The sequence below is a fragment of the Lissotriton helveticus genome, chromosome 11 (genome assembly GCF_964261635.1).
Source record: "Lissotriton helveticus chromosome 11, aLisHel1.1, whole genome shotgun sequence".
Taxonomy (NCBI): Eukaryota; Metazoa; Chordata; class Amphibia; order Caudata; family Salamandridae; genus Lissotriton; species Lissotriton helveticus.
Window position 1 is genome coordinate 32,782,231 of NC_136072.1, and position 22,735 is coordinate 32,804,965.

Below are 22,735 nucleotides of genomic sequence, written 5' to 3' on the forward strand. Positions count from 1 at the left end.
ATCAAAGGGCCCTGGGTGAATGTGGGCCTGCTACGATGCCCCCAAATTACGATTCCTACAGCTGTTTTTCAGCTCGCTGAGACTGAGGCGAAGCGGCAGTCCGAATCGTACATCGTACTTACTCGGTCGGTATTCGGATACATTGCATGGCACGATTCGGCTACGAATGAGTCGTACGGACATGTTTGGGTTCCGTAACCAATTCAGTCAACACAAGCGCGATCTTCCCATTATACTTGGTAATACGGACCTGTGTACGATTTGGTTGAAAACAAGGGCTACAAATCGGATCCAGGAAAGTCAAATCCCACTGGCATAATCATAAGTAGGTCTTAAAATTGCCTCTCACCTAGCATTGTAAAATGTGATGTGGGGGACTCTTTGATATTTCATGAACTGTCACAGATGCTGTTTGTGATTTAAGTGCCCCTGTGGTACCTCCTAGAATTTGTTTTTTGAGCAGATTGTATGACCCCAAGAAGCTCTGAGCATTTAATTTTTTTAATTATATTATTTAAAATATTAGTTTATTTATTTGTTTGAAATATATATATATATATATATATATATATATATATATATATATATATATATATATATATATATATATATATATTTATATTTTTTTACATATAAAAAATTCCCTTAAAATGTATGTATTAATACATTAAATTCATAAACTAAATGTAGTTATACGCATATTTTTCAATACTAACATAAATAATTATTAGCATTTTTTTTATAGTTTGTTAAAACTATTAAATATGCAATTAAATGTATTTAAATTTCCACAACATACACATTCAAAATATACACCATACTCCTAAAATGTAGAATTAAATAAATGCATAATTGACACAATAAAATATAAAACATTTATTTAAATGAATTCTAAATATTCATAACTTAAAATTGATTTAGTTCCCAACCTATACCCTTACAGACCCCACATCCCACACCTAAAATAAGAAAAACGTACACAAATAGCCTAAATATTGATAAAATAATTCATATTAATAAAAAACCAATTATTTACAATTAAATAACTGCCAAAACTGTACACTCATAAATCCCACAACTTACTAATAAAAAAAAGAAACTAACAATATTAACATAATTAATGGTCAATTCAATATTTAACAATAATTAACAATTAATTTAAAGTAATATACATTCCACCCTATACCCCAATTACCCCAGACCACTATATAAAAATTAATTTAAAAAACATTATTTACAATATTAACATAATCAAATCCAATGAAATAAGTAATATTAATTAACAATGAAAATGTCCTATACAATTAACAAAGTGAATCATTAATTAAATAATATTTTACAAAAAAATAAACATTAATGTATTATAATTAAATTACTTTCCACCCTATACCCCTATAAATCCACAGCCCGCCACGGTACAAAAAATAATATAAATTACTTTAAACATTTTAAATAACTGCTACAATTTTAACAAATGGATTAACACACATAAACAATATTAAAAAAATAAATCACACTATATACATATAAAATATATAACTAAATACATATACAAATAATAAAAATCAATATTAGTTACCTTAAATTCGATATTCTTGACACCAATATTCTGGCACTCAATGTTTCCATTCCACAATATTTTTAACTCAATATTACTCTCACTTGATATTTTTAACTCAATATTCTGCCACACCACCCTGGAGGGCACAGTAGGGTCTGCACTAATGGCATTTAACTTCCAGGCTCTGGGTACATTTTGTACCATATACTAGGGGCCTATGGCAAGTTAAATATGCCAATTAGGCAAATTCAACTATATTAAAAAGGGGCGTACACACACCTTACTACTGCTTAGCAGAGTTAAGGTCTGAGAGTTTTACAGCCAGCAAAAACAGCTAGAGTAAAATACGGTAGTACATCACTCAAAAGATAGTAATTTCCTACAATCATATTGAGTCATGTTGTGTGCTTGACTCAGCCCTCTCTTGCTGTAGTGCAGCAAAAGGCGTATTATTCTGTGCTTTTCTAGCCAACGAATTTCAGTTTTGTATATCTAAAAAGACTAAAGTTAAACGTTTCACTTAGTTTACATGGAGATGACATTCAGGGGCCTATTATGATGTCGGTCTGAGAATCCCTTGACTGACATTGTGGCGATCTCAGGACCGACTGCCTGATTACCATGCGAGCGAACACTATTCGGTCGCATACTCCCTTTTCTCTTTGGGAACTTGTGCTACGCTGTAAACCCGCCATAATACAGGCTTCCATAAAGAAATGAGTTTGTTTGTAAAACCCTACACCCTGTGGAAGGCACCCCATGGTGCCTGCCTCACAGTGCAGGGATTTACAGGGGGGGTGCCCTAGGTAGCCCCTTGGCCACCAACCGTAGGCCGCGGAGGCAAGGGGGCCCTGCTAGGGGCCCCCAAAGTTGCATTCTGACAGCCTTTTCATGTGGGTAATGCCGGCATGGAAAGGCTGATGAAAATCGACATCCTAATCCCAACGGCGCAAACGCTGTTCATAGGGGATTACGGTGCGGGTCCGACCGGCCAGAAGACTCCAAGAGTCGGTCGGAACCTCGTCGGAATGACCGGCTGGTTTACTCTCCGACCCCAGACATCGTAATTCGGCGGTCAGATAACAAACTGACCGTGTCGGTCGGAAAGCCTCCGGCCGCGGTCGGAAAGCTTGCGATTAGGGGTCAGAGGCTTTCCAACCGAAATTGTAATCGGCCCCTCAGTGATTTTTCTAAGGATACAGTGGTGTGTGTTATGTACTCCAGAAACATAGTTGCTAGTGGGGAGATCATACTGACCATCCTCTGCTGGATAGTATGAGCAGAGAGACATAATTATTCACTGTGGTTCCGCAGCTGTCCAACATCCCCAAGGACTTATTTTACCCAATAGAAATAGGAATTACATTGTGCAGTTTGCCCGTAAAAGCATAATACACCTGTAGAATCAAACTGCTCCACTCAAGCAGAGTAATGTCTTCTCCAAGTAAACTCCAAAGCTCCAATTCACAAAGATTTTGCTATAGCTTACTTATACTGCAAGAGTAAGAAACACCTAGTCAGACACAAATCCTTATGCATTGCGTCACCAATGATTATCTCAATAGAGAAGGAAATGCTGAAAATGTTGAGCTGCAATTTACTCAATATCCTAGATTGAAAATGTAATAGGAGGAGTTAGACTAAAGTCATGGTCATTGAAAGTTCACGATTAATCTGCACTCAGATTGAAGAAGTCATAAGGTAAGAAGCCTTAATCAATTACCATTCTTTTCACAGATATCAATGAGTGTTCCAGTGATACTTTGAATACCTGCTCCAAGACCTTTGGAATTTGTTCCAATGTTGAAGGCTCCTATCTCTGTATCTGCAAGCCAGGGTTCCAAGGAGATGGTGTGCACTGTGCAGGTGAGGACAAGAGATTTATGGCACTGGTGAAATACAGGGAGGTTTGTTAGATCATCACATGCCTCTTGCCTCAATGCTGTCTGCGTTAAATCACTATCATCTGATTTGTGGTTGTGTGGTGAAAAAGGGAAAAATAAATATTCAGTAGTTTAATAGAAAACATATTTGGCAGTTTTAAGGAAAATCGTCGTGCTCCTGCTTCCACTGCTTTTATAATCTAGATGTGTGCTTTTGACTTGCTTTAGAACACATATAATGGGCACACTATCCTTTATGATTTGGCCAATGTTTTCGGTGCACCACAGCATCAAAATTAAGTTTCTTTGTTTACAGTAATGCTGTTTTCAAACTTTTCCAAAACTGAAAGTTTCATACATTCAAATGCTTGAATCTTCCCCGTCGTTGAGGTGGAAGTCCCACAGTAACCATAGAGGATGTGGTGTAACTGCTTGAACGGCTGACGTGAAGGCTGGGGAACCGGGTTTGAGTCTAGTGGGAGGTTCACCATCCTGTGATTCTGGGCAAATCACTTTATCTTTCTGTGCCTAAAAATGAAAGCGTCCATCGGTAATGCAACTGGTGCTCATGTAAAGCACTCAGATACCTTTAGGCTGTGTTGAAGCTATATAAACCTCCTCCAAATATAAAAACCATAAGTGGTATAAAGATAAGCATTGAACAGGTAAATTAAACAAGTGACTTTGCACACTTATTCAGCTTGTTTTAGAAAGAGCAACTCCAACCAATCAGAGATCAGCTCGGGAATCAACCTTCCCCTCAAGGGCCACCATACCTCTGATTTCTAATCACGTCATGAAGAAAGACTGCCTAAACTCTGCTCAATTCTTCAATCAGACAAATGCTTTTTCAGCAATCTTTGACCTTTGACTGAACTCCAACCAACTCCAATGAGAAGGTAACATCTTGGTTGTTATTTACTAAAGAAGGACACTGTGTCATAAGAAAATGTTTTTAGTCTGCAAGTCCTGTGGTGAACTCATACTCTTCTCTGATGACCCACATAAGAAATGCTTACATTGTCTACATCCTGATCATAAGCTAAACAAATGAAAGCATTGCTCTTAAACCTGACTGCTTTTGTGTGAAGCTACCAGAGTGTTCAGCACAAGTTAATTGCAAGCATTGCCGCACAATTTCATCAAACTTCCTCATGGACAGTGAGCCAAGGCTTCTTTTGTGGTCACATAGAAAAAAGCAAAGGAAATTCCATTTTCTGGAGATAATAAGCAGATGGAATGCCAGCTCCAACAAGGAAAGCCAACAAAGAGAGACAGGAAGTAGAGGATTCCGTTGGGGAACCTTTGAAAAAAAGTTCAAAGGTTCACAAGAGTAAGAGTCCATCTTGCAAATGAAATGTATGGAAGAGGGCTTCGAATTGCTATGGATAGCAGACCTTCATCTATTCCATTGGATATCTGTTGCAGAAAACCCATGACTACATCTTCTGCCTCAGGTTTATTTTTCTTGAATATCAGTTTGAAATTGGTACTGTAATATTTCAAGTCAAACAAAAACTAAACTCTAAATGGAATTTAAGATTGCCCCAGTATTGGAACTTTCATAGATTCCCATGCTTTTGTATCATTCTCCATCGTCGGAATGGGAGTCTCGTTAACAAAAATACCATAGCAGTAGGTACAAAAGAGAAAGAAAAAGGCCTAGGCCTCATTCCCTTTTGTAGCATATCACCCTCTTTTTGTAAAAGAAACCAAACTTAGGCATCAGCCAATCAGAAGTGCCTCACCCCATAGGACCCTCCTGAAGGAACCTCAGAGCCTCAGATTTTCTACCACACGTTGTGCTTAGGGAGTCTCTTTTGAACTCTGCTCATTTCATCTCTTTTCAAAGGTTTTTTCTTCAAGTTTTCTCTTCAGGATTGTAAAAGGATGGCTGACAAGGAAAAGAAGAAGGCCCTTTTCAAGCCATGTTCCACCTGTGGCAAGAAAAGGTTGTTTGTGGAGGATAAACATAAGGATTGTATCTATTGCCTCTATCCAGATCATAAGGCAGAGGACTGCAAGATCTGCCGCACTTTTTCTACCAAGACCCTCCGGGATCGTGCTGGTAGACTTCTGACCTGGCTTCAGAAACAGAAGGAAAGGAAACACGGAGTTTCCAGTGACAGTGAGGATTCATCGTCAGCTGTGTCATCTAGAAGGTCAGTCAAAAGGGGTAGGGGTTCCCCGTCTCCTTCTGTGGAACATCCTTCTAAGGCCTCAAAAAAGACCCCCAGAGAGTCTGAGAGCCTAGGTTCAGGCGAATCTCCTCACCATAGTGAAAAGGAGAGGGTAGGACCTTCTATGCCTTCTTAGGGTTTTCAGACTGATCCAGCCTTCAAGAAACCCTCTTCACAATCTTATGACAGGAGTTCCAAGTCCTCGACGATGAAGGAGTCGTCGACGGAGGGCCGGTCGACGAAGAAATTGAACCCGAAGTTAAAATTGGTTCCGTCGACGGGCTCGTCGTCGGAACATTCGACGACGAAGGGATCGTCGTCAAGAAAGGAAGCGTCGACGACAGTTCCAACAGCGTCGGCGGGAGGGTCACCGACGACAGCATCATCGACGAAGGTGTCAACGACTACAGCGCCGTCGACAGCTAAGTCGACGGCGAAGTCGACGACGAGGGTGACAGAGTCTACGACGATGGTGTCGTAGACGAGAGCCTCGATGACGACAACTTTAACAACGACGTCGGCTGGATCGTCGACAATTTCATCGTCGGCGACATCGACCGAGCCTATCTCGTCGTCGAGTGTACAAGCGTCCATGAGGCATGTTCCTTCGACAGAGTCGACGACGTCTACACGCACAGTACGATTTTGGCATCGGAGAAAAGGATCACTATTTCTGTCACAAGAATTACGCCGGAGATGACATCTCCTGGGAGAGTAACCCCCTTGCCACCAACTCTGCTATTTGATGAAGAGGAGTCACATGAGGATGATCAGGACTCATATGGCTACGCTGATAGTCCCTCTCAACTTCTGGTCAAGTGTCAGGGTACGGACTCTGAAGGAGGGTATGACCAGGAAGATGGTTATCATCATCAGGCTGCCCAATCATAGCATTATTCAGGTGAAGACATGGTTACGGTACCATCTTCCTTCCTGCAGGACCTGCATAAGATGCTGCAGGACTACAAATCTAAGGCTACAAGGCCGGTTCTGGCTCCAGCAGTGCCAGCAGCACCTGTCTCAGTTCCTGCCTCAGCAGCTGCTCCTGAATTACCTGCTCAGGCGTCCCCTCAGCCACAGGCAACAATTCCGCAAGAGCGTTTAAGACCTGCAGACAGCCATGATGATTCCTCGGATGAGGATCGTGATTCGGATCATGACACTGATCAAGCTACTGAATGGGATGAATACATCATTCCGGACCCTCCATCCCCATGTCCGGATCCGGTGGATTCCCCGCCAGCGGACGTAGGGGGTTTTCATCAGCTGATGGAAAGAGCGGCTGGCAGGTTCAAGTTGGCTATGCCTGCGGTGGCCACGGAATGTTTCTTGTATGGCTTCAAGGAACCTTATCGGAAGACGACAAGGTCCATAGCCATAGTGCAACATCTGTGGGAGGAAGGCCTTAAGGCTATGAAGAACCCAGCGACGGTGGTCCCTCTGCTACCGCGTCTAGATAAAAAGTACAAAGCACCTGACGATGGACCAGCTGCCTTAACGGGCCACCCAAAACCGGACTCAGTTAATTCGCAAGCGGCGCAGGGGAAATCCCGCAACCCCTCTGCTACCTTAACAACTCCTCCGGACAAGGAAGGGCGGAGGTTGGACAATGCTGGGAAGAGATTCTCGTTGATGGCGAGTCTTCTGGTTCGAGCAGCCAATGCCCTGGCAATATTGGGCAGATACAACCGCCACCTTTGGTGTGATGTCACTCCGTTCCTTGATCAGCTTCCTCCAGAATCGAAATCAGAGGCAAAAAAGATCTTACAAGAGGGAGAGGCGACTTCAATGGAGATCATTGACTGTGCCATGGACATTGGCACAACTGCGTTTCGTTCGTTGGCTGGGGCTGCAGTCCTCCGTCGCCAGGGGTGGCTGAAGGTGACCTGGTTTCGACCTGAGATCCAAAATAAGGTCCTAGATCTTCCCTTTGATGGGGAAGCACTATTCGGAAAGCTAATTGACGACACTCTCCAGGACATCAAAAAACACACTGAGACCGCCAGATCTTTGGGTACGCTTCAGTACCGCAAGACTCCTTTTAAAGGGTCCAGAGGCAGAGAGACGAACTACAGAGGATCCTATCAGCAACAGCGATATTCATCCTACTGCTCTGGTTCCCATCAATACCGCCAGCCTTATCAACAAAGGCAGGGCCAATCCTCTAATTACTCCAGGCCTTACAACAAGGGGAAACAGGCTCGCCAGGGACGTGATATGTCCAAGCGACAATAGCGGCCTCCTGGCTCTTCCTACTGTTCCCTCCTCCAAGAAGTCATCAGTTGGAGGCAGGGTAACCAAATACCTTCGGAATTGGTCCAAGATAACATCGGACAGTTGGGTGCTCAACATCATTCGAAAAGGCCATACCTTGGAATTTACGCAAATCCCACCACCCAAGCCCCCTGCAGCCATTCCATCGAAACACCTGCGTCTTCTGCGGCTCGAAGTTCATCAGAGGCTCCAGTAGGGGGCTATAGAGCCAGTTCCCTCCGACCAAAGGGGACAAGGATTCTATTCCAGGTTCTTCCTGGTAAAGAAGACGCTGGAGAAATGGCGCCCCATTTTAGATCTCAGGGAGCTCAACACCTATCTCATCTCCCTGTCTTTCCGGATGGTCTCTCTTCAAGACATCTTGCGGCTGATCAATCCGGGGGATTTCATGGCCACGCTCAAACTCGAGGATGCGTACTTTCATGTACCGATTCACCCAGCACACAGAAGGTTTCTACGATTCACAGTAGCCAAGAGCCACTTTCAATTCCGGGTTTTACCCTTTAGTCTTCGCTCAGCCCCGAGGATCTTCACGAAGGTGCTGGCGCCAGTAGCAGCATTCCTGCGAAGGAACTATTTTCAAGTCTTCCCCTACCTGGATGACTGATTGCTGAAGGCTCCGTCCAGGGAAGCAGCACGGGACGCTGTTCAGGCTTGTACAAACTTGTTTCAAAATCTGGGACTCACTTTAAACAAAGGCAAATCATCCCTGGTTCCGTCCAGAAAGGCACGTTTCCTGGGAGCCATCCTGGACTCAAAACTCTCAAAGGCTTTCCCAAACCTGGAAAGGAGGGAAAAACTGCAGACCTTGGCTTGGGACTTACAAAAAAGAAGGTGTCTTTCAGTACGCCGCTACAAATCTCTTCTGGGGGTAATTTCATCATGCATACCTCTGATTCCTCACTGCAGACTGAGAATGCGTCCTCTGCAGGAACAACTAGACATCCAATGGAAACAGATTCACGGATCATTCGACGACAGGGTGACCGTCACTCCAATGATGAGAAGAGTGGCCTTATGGTAGACAGATCAGAGAAACTTGTCCCAAGGTCTATCCTTCCTAAGCGATCCGTCTCCTCAAGTAGTAAGGGGTTGGGGAGCAGTGATGCAAGACCTACATGTCAGTGGCCATTGGTCTCCTCACGATTGACGGCTCCACATCAATCTCTTGGAACTAAGAGCAATAAAACCTTTCTTCCTCGCCTAGGAGGTTCACAAGTGCTCATCAGAATGGACAACACCACGGCCATGCATTACATAAACAAGGAAGGAGGAACCAGATCTCTTCCGTCGTCGCAGGAAGCTCAACAGATCTGGGAATGGGCGATCCTTCACGGGATATCGCTGAAGGCAGAACACTTGCCAGGAGTCCTAAATGAGAATGCGGACAGGCTGAGCAGGTTATCCTCAGTCAGTCACGAGTGGAAGTTGAACCAGTGAGTTCTAGAAGAGGTCTTCAGCCAGTGGGGCAGACCAGCAGTGGATCTCTTTGCCACAAAGACCAATAAGAAATGCCGGTCTTATGCAAGCAGGCTTCACCACTGAGGATCATTGGGGAATGCACTTTCGATAGCCTGGTCAAGGACATTTGTCTACGCCTTTCCCCCCATCCCTCTGATCCCGCGGCTCATCAGGAAGATCAAGGTGGAACCATGCAGGATGATCTTGATAGCCCCTGCTTGGCCGAGACAGTTCTGGTAGACGGAGCTCCATCTGTTGTCGCTAGCTCCTCCTCTCCCTTGAGGACTATTGCAGATCTCCTCACAATGTCCGAAGGACAGGTTTGGCACCCAGATCCACAGTCATTACACCTGACAGCATGGCTCGTGAGCAGCGAGAATTTATGAATCTCCCCATCTCAAAAGAAATTAAGTAAGTCTTCTCCCAGGCGAGGGCTCCTTCCACGAACAGGACTTACCGCTTTAAATGGAAGAGATTTTGTATTTGGTGCAGGAGAGAAGGAATTGACCCCTTTGCTTCAAAGCCTCATCAGCTTCTACCTTATCTTTTGTCCCTGGCTAAGTCGGGGCTGGCCTATTCTTCCATAAAGGTTCATTTGGCAGCCATTTCGAGATACAGACGGTCTGAACATTCGTTGTGGTCTTCCAGGATTTTGAAGCAATTTCTCAAGGGCTTGTTCCGGGTCTATCCTCCAGTGAGGCCTCCGCCTCCTACTTGGCACCTAAATCTAGTCCTCACTCAACTCATGAAAAACCAATTTGAACCAATTCATCTTTCTCACATGAAGTTCCTTTCATGGAAATTGGCTCTCCTTCTCACCCTCACATCGGCAAGATGTATTGGAGAATTGCAGGCTCTTACAATCCAGGAGCCTTCCCTGCAATTTAAAAGAAACACTGGGGCATATTACCAAGAATAAGCGATAATTATCGCTAAGCTTGGTTAGAGGCAAGAATTTTATCGCTGTGCTTCGCCTATTTTTATCGCTTAAAAACCTTGCAATTATCAAGGTTTATCTCCTAAGCGATAAAAATCGGACGAAATGCATGAATATCGCTGTAAAGTCAGCGATATTCATGCATTACAGAGCAAATGCTCTTAGCCATGTTATCCACCTACCATTGGATAACATTGCTAAGAACTGCTCTTTGCAGGCGTTAGCTTTTGGAGATAATCGCGCTTAGCGCGATTATTTCCAAAAGTAGGTAATAGGAGATAGCGATGTTAGCGACTGTTTCCAGTCGCAAACATCTTGGCACGCCCACTTTGCATGTCATTAGCGATAATTATCGCTGACATGCAAAGCGGGCCCCAAGATGATCGCTATCGCCTATTAGCTGTCGCTAACTGGTGTTAGCGACAGCTAGGTAATAGGGCGATAAAATTATGTCCGCTTTAGCGGGAAAAATTCCCACTAAAGTGGCGATAAGGCCCTAGGTAATATGCCCCACTGTTATCTTGAGAACTAACCCTAAGTTCATACCCAAGGTACCCTCAGACTTCCACTTGAACGAGCCGGTTATTCTGAACGCGTTCTTTCCTCAACCGGCTACACCAGCGGAGAAGTCGCAGCATTCTCTGGATGTACAACGATGTTTAACCGCTACCGCGCTAGCGGGTTTTCCCGCTGTGCGCTGAATTTTGAAAAACGCGCGGTTTGTGACAAAGCCAGCTCGTCATCCGCGTAGCGCAGGTAACGCCCATGACGAGCTGGCTTTGTCATCCGCATCGAAGGGGTTAAAATTCTATTTGGATCGTACCAAAGGATTTCGGAAATCCTCTCAATTGTTTGTTGCTTTTGGTGGTCCAAGCAAAGGTCTCCCACTGTCAAAACAGGGGATAGCAAGATGGATTACAAGTGCAATTCTACATTGCCTTACTGCAGCAGGGAAACCACTGACTGGCAGGGTTCGGGCACATTCCACAAGATCAGTGGCATCTTCAACAGCCCTCTTTGCGGGGGTGCAGATTAAGGACATTTGCAGAGCTGCTACCTGGAGCAGCGTCCACACCTTTACTAAGCATTACTGCTTGGAATCCTTACAGCAAGAGGATGCGGCAGTGGGCCAGGCTGTCCTGAGGAACATCTTCCAATAATTGGTGAGCTTTTCTTTCTATCCCACCTTCCGTTATTTTGCACATTTTGTATCTTTATGTCATGTTGGCTATTACAATGTATTTGTTACACAAAATGTGTTTTCTATTGCTAACTGCTTGCTACTCTGATACAAAAGCATGGGAATCTATGAAAGTTCCAATACTGGGGCAAGAAAACAAGTTACTTACCTGTAACTTTGGTTCCCCAGTATTGGTAACTTTCATAGATTCCCATGCGCCCACCCACCTCCCCGAGGAAAGCTCAGCCTACAGAAAATATGGTGACTGTTACACAACAGCTATGAAAATCTGAGGCTCTGAGGTTCCTTCAGGAGGGTTCTAAGGGGTGAGGCTCTTCTGATTGGCTGATGCCTAAGTTTGGTCTCTTTTACAAAAAGAGGGTGATATGCTACAAAAGGGAATGAGGCCTAGGCCTTTTTCTTTCTCTTTTGTACCTACTGCTATGGTATTTTTGTTACCGAGACTCCCATTCCGACGACGGGGAATGATACAAAAGCATGGGAATCTATGAAAGTTACCAATACTGGGGAACCAAAGTTACAGGTAAGTAACTTGTTTTCTTACGCTGCTAAGAGGGGCGTAATTATTGAGTGAGGGAAATCAAGCAATATACTGCATACAGAGATGTTTCTTGATTGAAAGTTCACAATTTTCCTGGATCTTATCAACTTGTCACTCTTGAGTGAGAAAGGTTCACCATTGAAGGGCATCTATTTTTGCTAAAAGGTGTGATATGACCCAAAGTTGGCACACTAATCAATCACCATTAATTCCACAGATATCGATGAGTGCTCCAATGATACTTTGAATAACTGCTCCAAGGGCAACGGGATCTGTTCCAACATTGGAGGCTCCTATCACTGTTCCTGCAAACCTGGGTTCCAAGGAGATGGTGTGAACTGCATAGGTGAGGCAGGATACTGACTGCAAATGTTGACAACAATCATGTTTATTTGCTTTGCATTGACTATTGGCTCTTTTCTTTCCTGAATAAAAAGTAAGCATATTCAGACGGCTTCTTATAGCTGTTGTCCAGCTGTAGAAAGGTCCTTTTGGCAAACAAGAATGCTTGATGAATAAAACATCTATGTTGAGCCAGAGACCCTGACATATGTGCTTCCCGCTATAAAAAATACCAATCACCTATAAGTATATTTCATTGTAGATAGATTTGTTCATCTATGTCCCTTGTCAGCTGACATGTAGAACTCTTCACACTAAGGGCCAAATTCCGATCTTGCTAGGAAAGCCCTCTGTACCACTTGGATCCGGAAGGCTTTCTGAGCGAAACGTGCTCCGGGAGTCTGAACGAGCGAGTACGATGCAGCTGTATGCTTACGGACTCGGTTTGCTCGGACTCCCATTGAACTCTATTGGAGCCTGTGTACAGAAGTGTACACGGGCTCCCATAGCAAAAGGGGGTTGGTGGGGAAAAACGTACACCCTGTGGCAGCACACTGTGCATGCCTGGATCGGGGGGACACATGGGCACAACCCGTGACAGATTCAGAGGGCCCTGGTTGAAGTGGAGCCTGCTACGGCGCCCTGAACTACGATTCCTACAGCCGTTTCAGCTCGCTGAGACAGAGGCAAAGCAGCAGTTCAAATCGTGTATCGTACTCACTCGGTCAATATTTGGCTCCATTGCACGGCACGATTCAGCTACGAACGAGTCGTACGGACAGGTTTGAGTTATGGGACCGATTCAGTCAACACGTATGCAATCTTCACATCATACTCGGTAGTTCAGACCTGTGTACGATTTGGTCGGAAACAAGGGCTATGAATCGGATCCTGGAAAGTCAGATCCTACTGGCAAAACCATGGGTAGGTCTCAAAATTGCCTCCCACCCAACGTTGTAAAATGTGATGTGGGGGACTCTTTTTGATATTTCCTGAACTGACGCAGGGGCTGTTTGTGACTTAAGTGCCCCGTGGTACCTCTTTGAAGCTGATTTTTGAGCAGATTGTCTGACCCCCAAGTAGGTCTGAGCATTTAACTGTCTCACATCATTGCAGCTGTAGCTTTATGGTGTTGTCAGTGTGTATCTTAGGGTCCTGTTGTAATCATGCTAATCATTGTGAGAAATTGGACTGTTAGCCAAGAGGGGGTGACTTCCCACCTTGGGTAATATCCACAGTCCTTGTCAGGGTGAACCCTCAAAGTCACTAAATTAACATGTGCTTAATCCTGGGTACCGTGGCACAAAGGCAGCCAGACTTAACTTAGAGGCAGTTTGTGAAGTATGTATAGAGCAAGCAAGCAGTAATAAAGTGAAAACACAACACAATACAAATCCCAAACTGGAAAATAGTGTGATAACTAAAATGATACCAAAACAACACAAATCCCAAAAGGGAACGTGCAGATATTGTTTTTTAATGTTTTTAATTAAAATAGCGCCAAACAGCATTGTTATGTTATGTTATGGGGGGTGCTTTAATAGCGCACGGCTACTCCAAGGAGTGTCCCGGCGCTGGCGAAGCCTCACCGTCCAGAGTGGAGGAAAGGGACGAGCGAAAAGAGCATAGCTTAGAGGGGGCGGTTTATTGAGTAAAAAGCAGGGTCTTCAGATCTTTTCTGAATGGCAGCAGATTAGAGCTAGATCTGAGAGAGAGAGGAAGAGCGTTCCACAGCCGGGGGGCAAGATGTTTGAAAGAGCGCCCCCCACAGCGACCACGACGGATCATAGGAGTGACTGCCGTGGCTTGGGTCGAGGAGCGCAGGGATCTAGAAGGAAGATAGAAGTTGATCCATTTCTGGAGATAGCGGGCTCCTATACCATGAAGGGCTTTAAAAGCGATGGTCAGGGCCTTGAAAGTGATCCGCTTCTTTATGGGCAGCCAGTGAAGGGTTTTGAGGAGCTCACTGGCCCTGGCTCTCCTAGTGAGGCCAAAGATGGCGCGGGCCGCAGAGTTCTGCACAACCTGGAGACGCGATAAGAGGAAGTCCGGCAGGCCAAGGTACAAAACATTGGAATAGTCAAGGCGAGAGCCAATCAAGGCCTGCACCGTGGTCTTTCTGTGCTCTAAGGATAGGAGCGACAGGAACTTCCTCAGCATCTTCAGGATCGCAAAACATCTGCCGGCCAGGCCCGACACCTGGGCCCTGAAGGAGAGGCGGTTGTCAACCTGGATGCCCAGATTTTTGGCAGCCCCTGAGTCGCTGTCAGGAGGAAACATGGCGGCAGGCCACCATTCTTTCCATCTGGGGTCTGCGGGGCAACCGAAGAAGAGCACTTCGGATTTGGCAGAGTTGCACTTGAGGCTGTTACGACTGAACCAGCCAAACACAGCCCCAAGGCAGCCCCGAATAGACGCCCCGTCAAAGTCGTGGCCCCTGTCGCAGGTGAACAGGAGTTGTGTGTTGTCAGCATACGACACGATCTGGGCCCCAAAATCCTCCGCGAGTGCCGCCAGAGGGGTCATATAGATGTTAAAGAGCGAAGGGCTCAAAATCAGCCCTGCGGAACTCCGACCTCCAGAGGCGGCATCGCGGCAGAAAAAGGTGGGGCCCAGATAGTTTGCTGGCGGTTGGAGAGAAAAACCTGAACCATCTAAACACCGTCCCCCTTAGACCCACCTCCCAGAGTCTAGATAGGAGGCGGTGTGGGGGACGGTGTCGAAGGCTGCGGAGAGGTCAAGCATCACCAGCAGAGCTTTTCCTCCCCTGTCCAAGGTTTCTTTGATCGCTTCGGTGACCTCAAGCAAAGCTGTCTCGGTGCTCAGATTAGAGCGGAAACCAGACTGAGATTTGTGTAGTATGTCATTCGTCTCTAGAAAGTGGGACAGGGTAGTGTGGACGTGTTTCTCGACCACCTTCGCAAGTGCTGGCAAAAGGGAGATAGGTCTGTAGTTGGCATGGGATTCAGGGTTCAGGTTGGCTTTCTTAAGCAGAGGCAAGATGAGTGCCTGTTTCCACGGCTGAGGGACTTCACCTGTGTTGAACGAAAGGTTGAGAATCGGATTGATGAGGTGGTTGAGGGTGGGGGCCATTTGCGCGAGGAATTTAGCAGGACACGGGTCGAGAGGTGAGCATTAAGCAGCAACCATGGTTAACCAGCCACAATTTGAGGCCCATGAGATAGAGTGTGCTTCAGATGCAGCAACCAGGTTCACTCTGTTTGGAAGTTATACTGTGGGACTAGGCTAAAAAATCTTCAGCTGGGCAAGGCAGTTGGCTGTAGCCAAGAAAGGCCCACGAGGTTGGCTAGCCGTTGCATGCCTTCTCGGTGAACCTTTTGGTTTTTGGTGGGAAAGCTGAGAGCTGGGACACATTGAAATATCATTCCCAGAGAAGGTTCCTCGCTGAATGGATACCTTTGGTGCATTCTCCCAGTCAAGATTTCTGTGTTCACACTAAAGGATATAGTACAATGAGGTTCGCAAAAGCTCCTACTAGCATTAGATTAGTTTGAATCCAGTTCGGAAGCCTTGTTTCCGACCATTCGGAAACATTTCTGAATGACTGATCATGATGTTCCGAAACAGTTTAAACGATCCGACTTGGTTCCCAGCGCCATTCGGAGTAACCGAGTCATTCGTAGCCAATTTGTACAGGTCTATGGACTGCGTTTCCGAACGAGCGATTAGGATGTCAGATTTGGACAGCCTTTCCGATTGGGTGGCTCCAACATGGATCGGCAGTCGGAAGCGTGGCCCTCCCTTCACCTGGGGGCCTTTGAATCTGGCCCGTGGGGGTACCTATGACTGGGGAAACGGTTTGAGTGAAGTGGGAGGCTCAACATCCTGTGATTCTGGGCAAAACACTTTATCTCTCTTTGCCTAAAAACAGGTTTATAAGTACAAAGAACAACGTGAATTAAAAGAAATGCATAGCTCCCGGCCTCCGCCTCAGGAGATCAATTACCTAGTGTAATTCCTAGTGCGATTCAGCTACGAACGAGTCGTACAGATAGATTTAGGTTCTGGAACTGATTCAGTCGACACTTATGTGATCTTTGCATCATACTTTGTAGTTCAGACCTGTGTACGATTTGGTCGGAAGCAAGGACTATGAATCGGATCTGGTAAAGTCAAATCCTCCTGGCAAAATCATGGGTAGGTCTCAAAATTGCATCTCACCCAGCATTGTAAAATGTGATGTGGGGGACTCTTTTTGATATTTCATGAACTGTCGCAGATGCTGTTTGTGATTTAAGTGCCCCTGTGGTACCTCCTTGCAGCTGTTTATTTTTAGCAGATTGTATGACCCCAAGAAGCACTGAGCATTTAACTGTCTCACATGATTGCGGCGATAGATTTATGGTGTTGTCAATGTGTATCTTAGGGTGCTGTTGTAATCATGCTGATCATTGTGAGAAATTGGACTGTTAGCCAAGAGGGGGTGACCTCCCACCTTGAGTAATATCCACAGTCCTTGTCAGGGTGAACCCTCAAAGTCACTAAATTTACCTGGGCACCTTGGCACAAAGGCAGCCGGACTCAATTTAAAGGCAATTAGTTAAGTATGTATAGAGCAAGCAAGCAGTAATAAAGTAAAAACACAACAAAATAAAAATCCCAAACTGAATTAGAAAAATAGTGTGATAGCTAAAATGATACCAAAAGCGGAAGTGTTGATATTATTTTTTACGTTTTCAATTAAAATAGTGCCAAACAGCATTAAGCACCAACCAAGGTTAACTAGCCACAATTTGAGGCCCATGAGATAGAGTGCGGTTCAGATACAGCAACCAAGTTCACTCTGTTTGGAAGTTATACCGTGGGACTAGTCTAAAAAATGGAAGTCCAAAATCTTCAGCTGGGCAAGGCAGTTGGCTGTAGCCAAGAAAGGCCCACGAGGTTGGATAGCCATTGGATGCCTTCCCGGTGAAGCTGTTGGTTTTTGGTGGGAAAGCTGACAGCAGGACAAATTGAAATATCATTCCCAGAGAAGGTTCCTCGCTGTATGGATACTTTTGGCACCTTATCCCAGTCAAGATTTCGCTGTTCACACTAAGGGGTCAATTACGATGTCGTTCGGAAAGGCTCCCAATGGCATTCGATTAGTTTGAATCCGATTCAGAAACCTTGTTTCCGACCAATTCGGAAACATTTCTGAATGACTGATCATGATGTTCGGAAACCGTTTGAACTATCCGCCTCGGTTCCCAGCGGCATTTAGAGTAACCGAGTCATCCGAAGCCAATTTGTACTGGTCTATGGACCGCTTTTCCGAACAAGTGATTAGGATATCAGATTTGCACAGCCTTTCCTATTGGGTGGCTCCAACATGGATAGGCTGTCAGAAGCGTGGCCCTCCTGTCACCTGGGGGCCTTGGAATCTGGCCCGTGGGGGTACCGATCGGTCCCCCTTTCCAACCATGCACAGTTTGGGAGGCACCTTAGGGTGTACGCCACAGGGTGCACAATTTTCCCCAACCACCCCTTTCTTCAATGGGAGTCTGTGTATTCGGTCGGAAAACAGGCTCCCATTGAAGTCAATGGGAGTCTAACCGAACGTAGTTCGGGACCATCGTAATTGGTCGGACTGACTCCCCGAATATGATTTGGTTGGAAACCATTCCAAAACTGTTTCAGTTGGAATGGTTTCCGTACAACATCAACAAAAAACAGCGTTCCCTTGATCTAGGGAACGACCCTCTGAGCACTGCTGTGTGGATGAACTGATCTCTAGAATGTTATAATTCCTTATTTCATCGTTGAATAATCCAAAACTTTTATCAATAAAGATCTTTGAATTCGAATTTTAATAAATCATGTTCACAAGATTTTTCTCGATGTTGCATTTCACATAAAAAATAATTATAGTGTTCTTTACATCCTTAGAAATTCTTGAAAGGGCATACTCCCAACGCATTTCGTGCCCATAACTGGCACTTCGTCAGGGGAATCTGTTAAGTATAAAAAACCACTATGAGGGTCCACAACATAAAGGTATCGTTTACACAAAACTCATTTTTCATCCATAAGTCACATTCTAAACAGTATCATTACCAATTTGAAGACATGGTAATACTGAATATACCAACAGCGTAGTGAAGTTTCATGAATTAATGACACATAGATAAACAAACATAGCGCTAGACAAGGTAATGTGAAGGAAGATCATTTCCGTGTTTGAACCTCTGTGCCTTTGACAATATTAAACACCTGACATCCGTAAACTTTTAAAATCGTATGTTTGTCTCATTAAAATGTATAAGCATAACCTACATGATACCACTCGTATGCAAACGTGATGTGTCCCTCGTCTCACATTAATTCAAATTTGTCTCTTACCGCTTTTTAAAGAGTAGCCTCTGCGTATAAACTCCAAGCCGGGTTTGCGTGTAAAGGACTCGACAACGCTGTATATTATGCACACGCCTCTAGCGTGATGTCAGTGCAATGTTGCCAAAAGTGATAACGGACTATAGAGCAATGCGTGAATTCAAGTTCGGCCATTTTGAAAAAGGAACAACATATATGAAAGTGAGTGTAAACCTTAGGGAGAACAAGTGTTAAATCATTGAAAAATGTGTTGATACATCCAATATTAAACAAAACCTTAATTGTTATATGTCAGTGTCAATTTAAACATGAAAATGATTGAATTGATGAAATTAATGAAATCATCATGAGTCACTATACATAATATGATTCATAGGTAACATGAGAGTTCCACGCGGTCATTGAGCCCATGTGGCTTCAAAGAGTCCAGTTTATAAATCCATTGAATCTCTTTCTACAATAATCTTTTGTTCACGTCTTGATTCTCACTGGTTGTAATGGTTTCAAGTACCATAAATTGTAGTTGGGAAATGTTGTGTCTCAGGTCATTGAAATGTACAGCAATAGCTGATTTCTCATTCCGAGTCCTTATATTACTTTTATGTTCAGTTAATCGTGTTTTGATCTTCCTTGTAGTTTTGCCCACATAGACCAGTCCACATGGGCACTTGTGGAGATAAATTAGATTCATGGAATCACAAGTTGCTGTTACTTTTAATTTTATTGGATTGCCACGTCAAGGATGGTTAATCATGGTTCCTTTGATAATAGCGTGACAATTGCTACAGTTATGGCATGGTATAGTGCCCTTGAATGTAACTTGATTAGCCATCTGCGTCTGTCTTTTGAGTAGGTCTTGAATATTCTTGCTGCGGGTGTACGCAAATCTTGGTTGAGTTTGAAAGATACCTTTAAAGTCTGGTTCGTTGGATAAGATTAACCAATGTTTGAGAATAGACTGCTTGAATGCATAGCTCTTGGTAAAAAACGTTGATACAACGACAGAACGTTTTTCCGAAGTTTTGGATGTGCTTTTCAACAGCTCCACACGTGTTTTTGATTTGCATTTGTCCATTGCTGCTTCCAGAACCTTGGGTGGATAACCTCTTTCCTTGAAACGTTGTACCATGTCATGTACTTGTCTATCAGATACCTCAGGTTCTGATACTATCCTCTTAACTCTGTATAGTTGTGATAGTGGTAGATTGTTCTTAAGAGAGTTTTGATGGAGGCTCCCATAATGTAGCAAATTGTTGCGATCTGTTGACTTCTTGTATAAAGTTGTTGTGATTATACTGAGTTCAATTTGAACAAGTACATCCAAATAGGCAATGACTTTCTGATCAATATGAAAGGTAAACTGACGTTCAGGCGTTGTATACGTCCATCCCTCACAAACTTGGAATAGAAGCGGTAGAAATGATGCTACTCCAATCTTCCCTTGACCAGGAATTTCAAGTGTTTCTATTGGAACTATTGAACTTCACATTGTACCGAAGTTATTTCAAATGGCAGGAACATCATTATTTACAACTTACTGGTACAAGTATGGGAAATTGCGCAGCACCTTGCTACGCCAATATCTTTATGATTAATTTTCAGACCAACTTCGTCCTGAATGATGAACAGTGGAAGAGACATGCAATTGTGTTTTACAGATTCATAGATGACATTTTCGTTTTATGGCAAGGCCCCAAAGAACTCCTACAAGAACAATTGGAAAAGTTGAACAAAATTAATGATCGGATTCAGTTTACCTTTCATATTGATCAGAAAGTCATTGCCTATTTGGATGTACTTATTCAAATTGATCGCAGTATAATCACAACAACTTTATACAAGAAGTCTACAGATCGCAACAATTTGCTACATTATGGGAGCTTCCATCAAAACTCTCTTAAGAACAATCTACCACTTTCACAACTATACAGAGTTAAGAGGATAGTATCAGAACCTGAGGTATCTGATAGACAAGTACAAGACATGGTACAACGTTTCAAGGAAAGAGGTTATCCACCCAAGGTTCTGGAAGCAGCAATGGACAAATGCAAATCAAAAACACGTGTGGAGCTGTTGAAAAGCACATCCAAAACCTCGGAAAAACGTTCTGTCGTTGTATCAACGTATTCTACCAAGAGCTATGCATTCAAGCAGTCTATTCTCAAACATTGGTTAATCTTATCCAACGAACCAGACTTTAAAGGTATCTTTCAAACTCAACCAAGATTTGCGTACACCCACAGCAAGAATATTCAAGACCTACTCAAAAGACAGACGCAGATGGCTAATCAAGTTACATTCAAAGGCACTATACCATGCCATAACTGTAGCAATTGTCACGCTATTATCAAAGGAACCATGATTAACCATCCTCGACGTGGCAATCCAATAAAATTAAAAGTAACAGCAACTTGTGATTCCATGAATCTAATTTATCTCCTCAAGTGCCCATGTGGACTGGTCTATGTGGGCAAAACTACAAGGAAGATCAAAACACGATTAACTGAACATAAAAGTAATATAAGGACTCGGAATGAGAAATCAGCTATTGCTGTACATTTCAATGACCTGAGACACAACATTTCCCAACTACAATTTATGGTACTTGAAACCATTACAACCAGTGAGAATCAAGACGTGAACAAAAGATTATTGCAGAAAGAGATTCAATGGATTTATAAACTGGACTCTTTGAAGCCACATGGGCTCGATGACCGCCTGGAACTCTCATGTTACCTATGAATCATATTATGTATAGTGACTCATGATGATTTCATTAATTTCATCAATTCAATCATTTTCATGTTTAAATTGACACTGACATATAACAATTAAGGTTTTTTTTAATATTGGATGTATCAACACATTTTTCAATGATTTAACACTTGTTCTCCCTAAGGTTTACACTCACTTTCATATATGTTTTTCCTTTTTCAAAATGGCCGAACTTGAATTCACGCATTGCTCTATAGTCCGTTATCACTTTTGGCAACATTGCACTGACATCACGCTAGAGGCGTGTGCATATTATACAGCGTTGTCGCGTCCTTTACACGCAAACCCGGCTTGGAGTTTATACGCAGAGGCTACTCTTTGAAGAGCGGTAAGAGACGAATTTGAATTAATGTGAGACGAGGGACACATCACGTTTGCATACGAGTGGTCTCATGTAGGTTATGCTTATACATTTTAATGAGACAAACATACGATTTTAAAAGTTTACGGGTGTCAGGTGTTTAATATAGTCAAAGGCACGGAGGTTTAAACACAGAAATGATCTTCCTTCACATTGCCTTGTCTAGCGCTATGTTTGTTTATCTATGTGTCATTAATTCATGAAACTTCACTACGCTGTTGGTATATTCAGTATTACCATGTCTTCAAATTGGTAATGATACTGTTTAGAATGTGACTTATGGATGAAAAATGTGTTTTGTGTAAACGATACCTTTATGTTGTGGACCCTCATAGTGGTTTTTTATACTTAACAGATTCCCCTGACGAAGTGCCAGTTATGGGCACGAAATGCATTGGGAGTATGCCCTTTCAAGAATTTCTAAGGATGTAAAGAACACTATAATTATTTTTGATGTGAAATGCAACATCGAGAAAAATCTTGTGAACATGATTTATTAAAATTCGAATTCAAGGATCTTTATTGATAAAAGTTTTGGAATATTCAACGATGAAATAAGGAATTATAACATTCTAGAGATCAGTTGATCCACACAGCAGTGCTCAGAGGGTCGTTCCCTAGATCAAGGGAACACTGTTTTTTGTTCTAGTTTGCACACCTAAAGACCGACTAGGTGATACCTCCGAAGCACGCAACAACATTCACCTATCATTTTCAAATTTCACCTTGTGCCCAGTCTATCCGCATGTAAATAGTAATTCCGTACAACATCGTAATCGACCCCCAAGTCATTTTTTCGAAAGCCAAAAACCTTCAGCGGGACAAGGCAGCTGGGTGTAGCGGTAAATGTCTCTACAAGGCCTTAAACCTTCTCTGCAAGGTCTTA

General features: G+C 43.6%; 1 protein-coding gene across 1 annotated transcript in view; it reads left to right on the forward strand.

Moving 5' to 3' along the window:
* LOC144792796 (uncharacterized) overlaps positions 1–22,735 on the forward strand; it is an 844,113-nt gene that overhangs the window by 381,671 nt on the left and 439,707 nt on the right. Inside the window, exons 40-41 of the mRNA XM_078667999.1 lie at positions 3,299–3,427; positions 12,256–12,384. Of these exons, the coding sequence (XP_078524125.1) occupies positions 3,299–3,427; positions 12,256–12,384 (258 nt within the window). The remainder of the gene's footprint in view (positions 1–3,298; positions 3,428–12,255; positions 12,385–22,735) is intronic.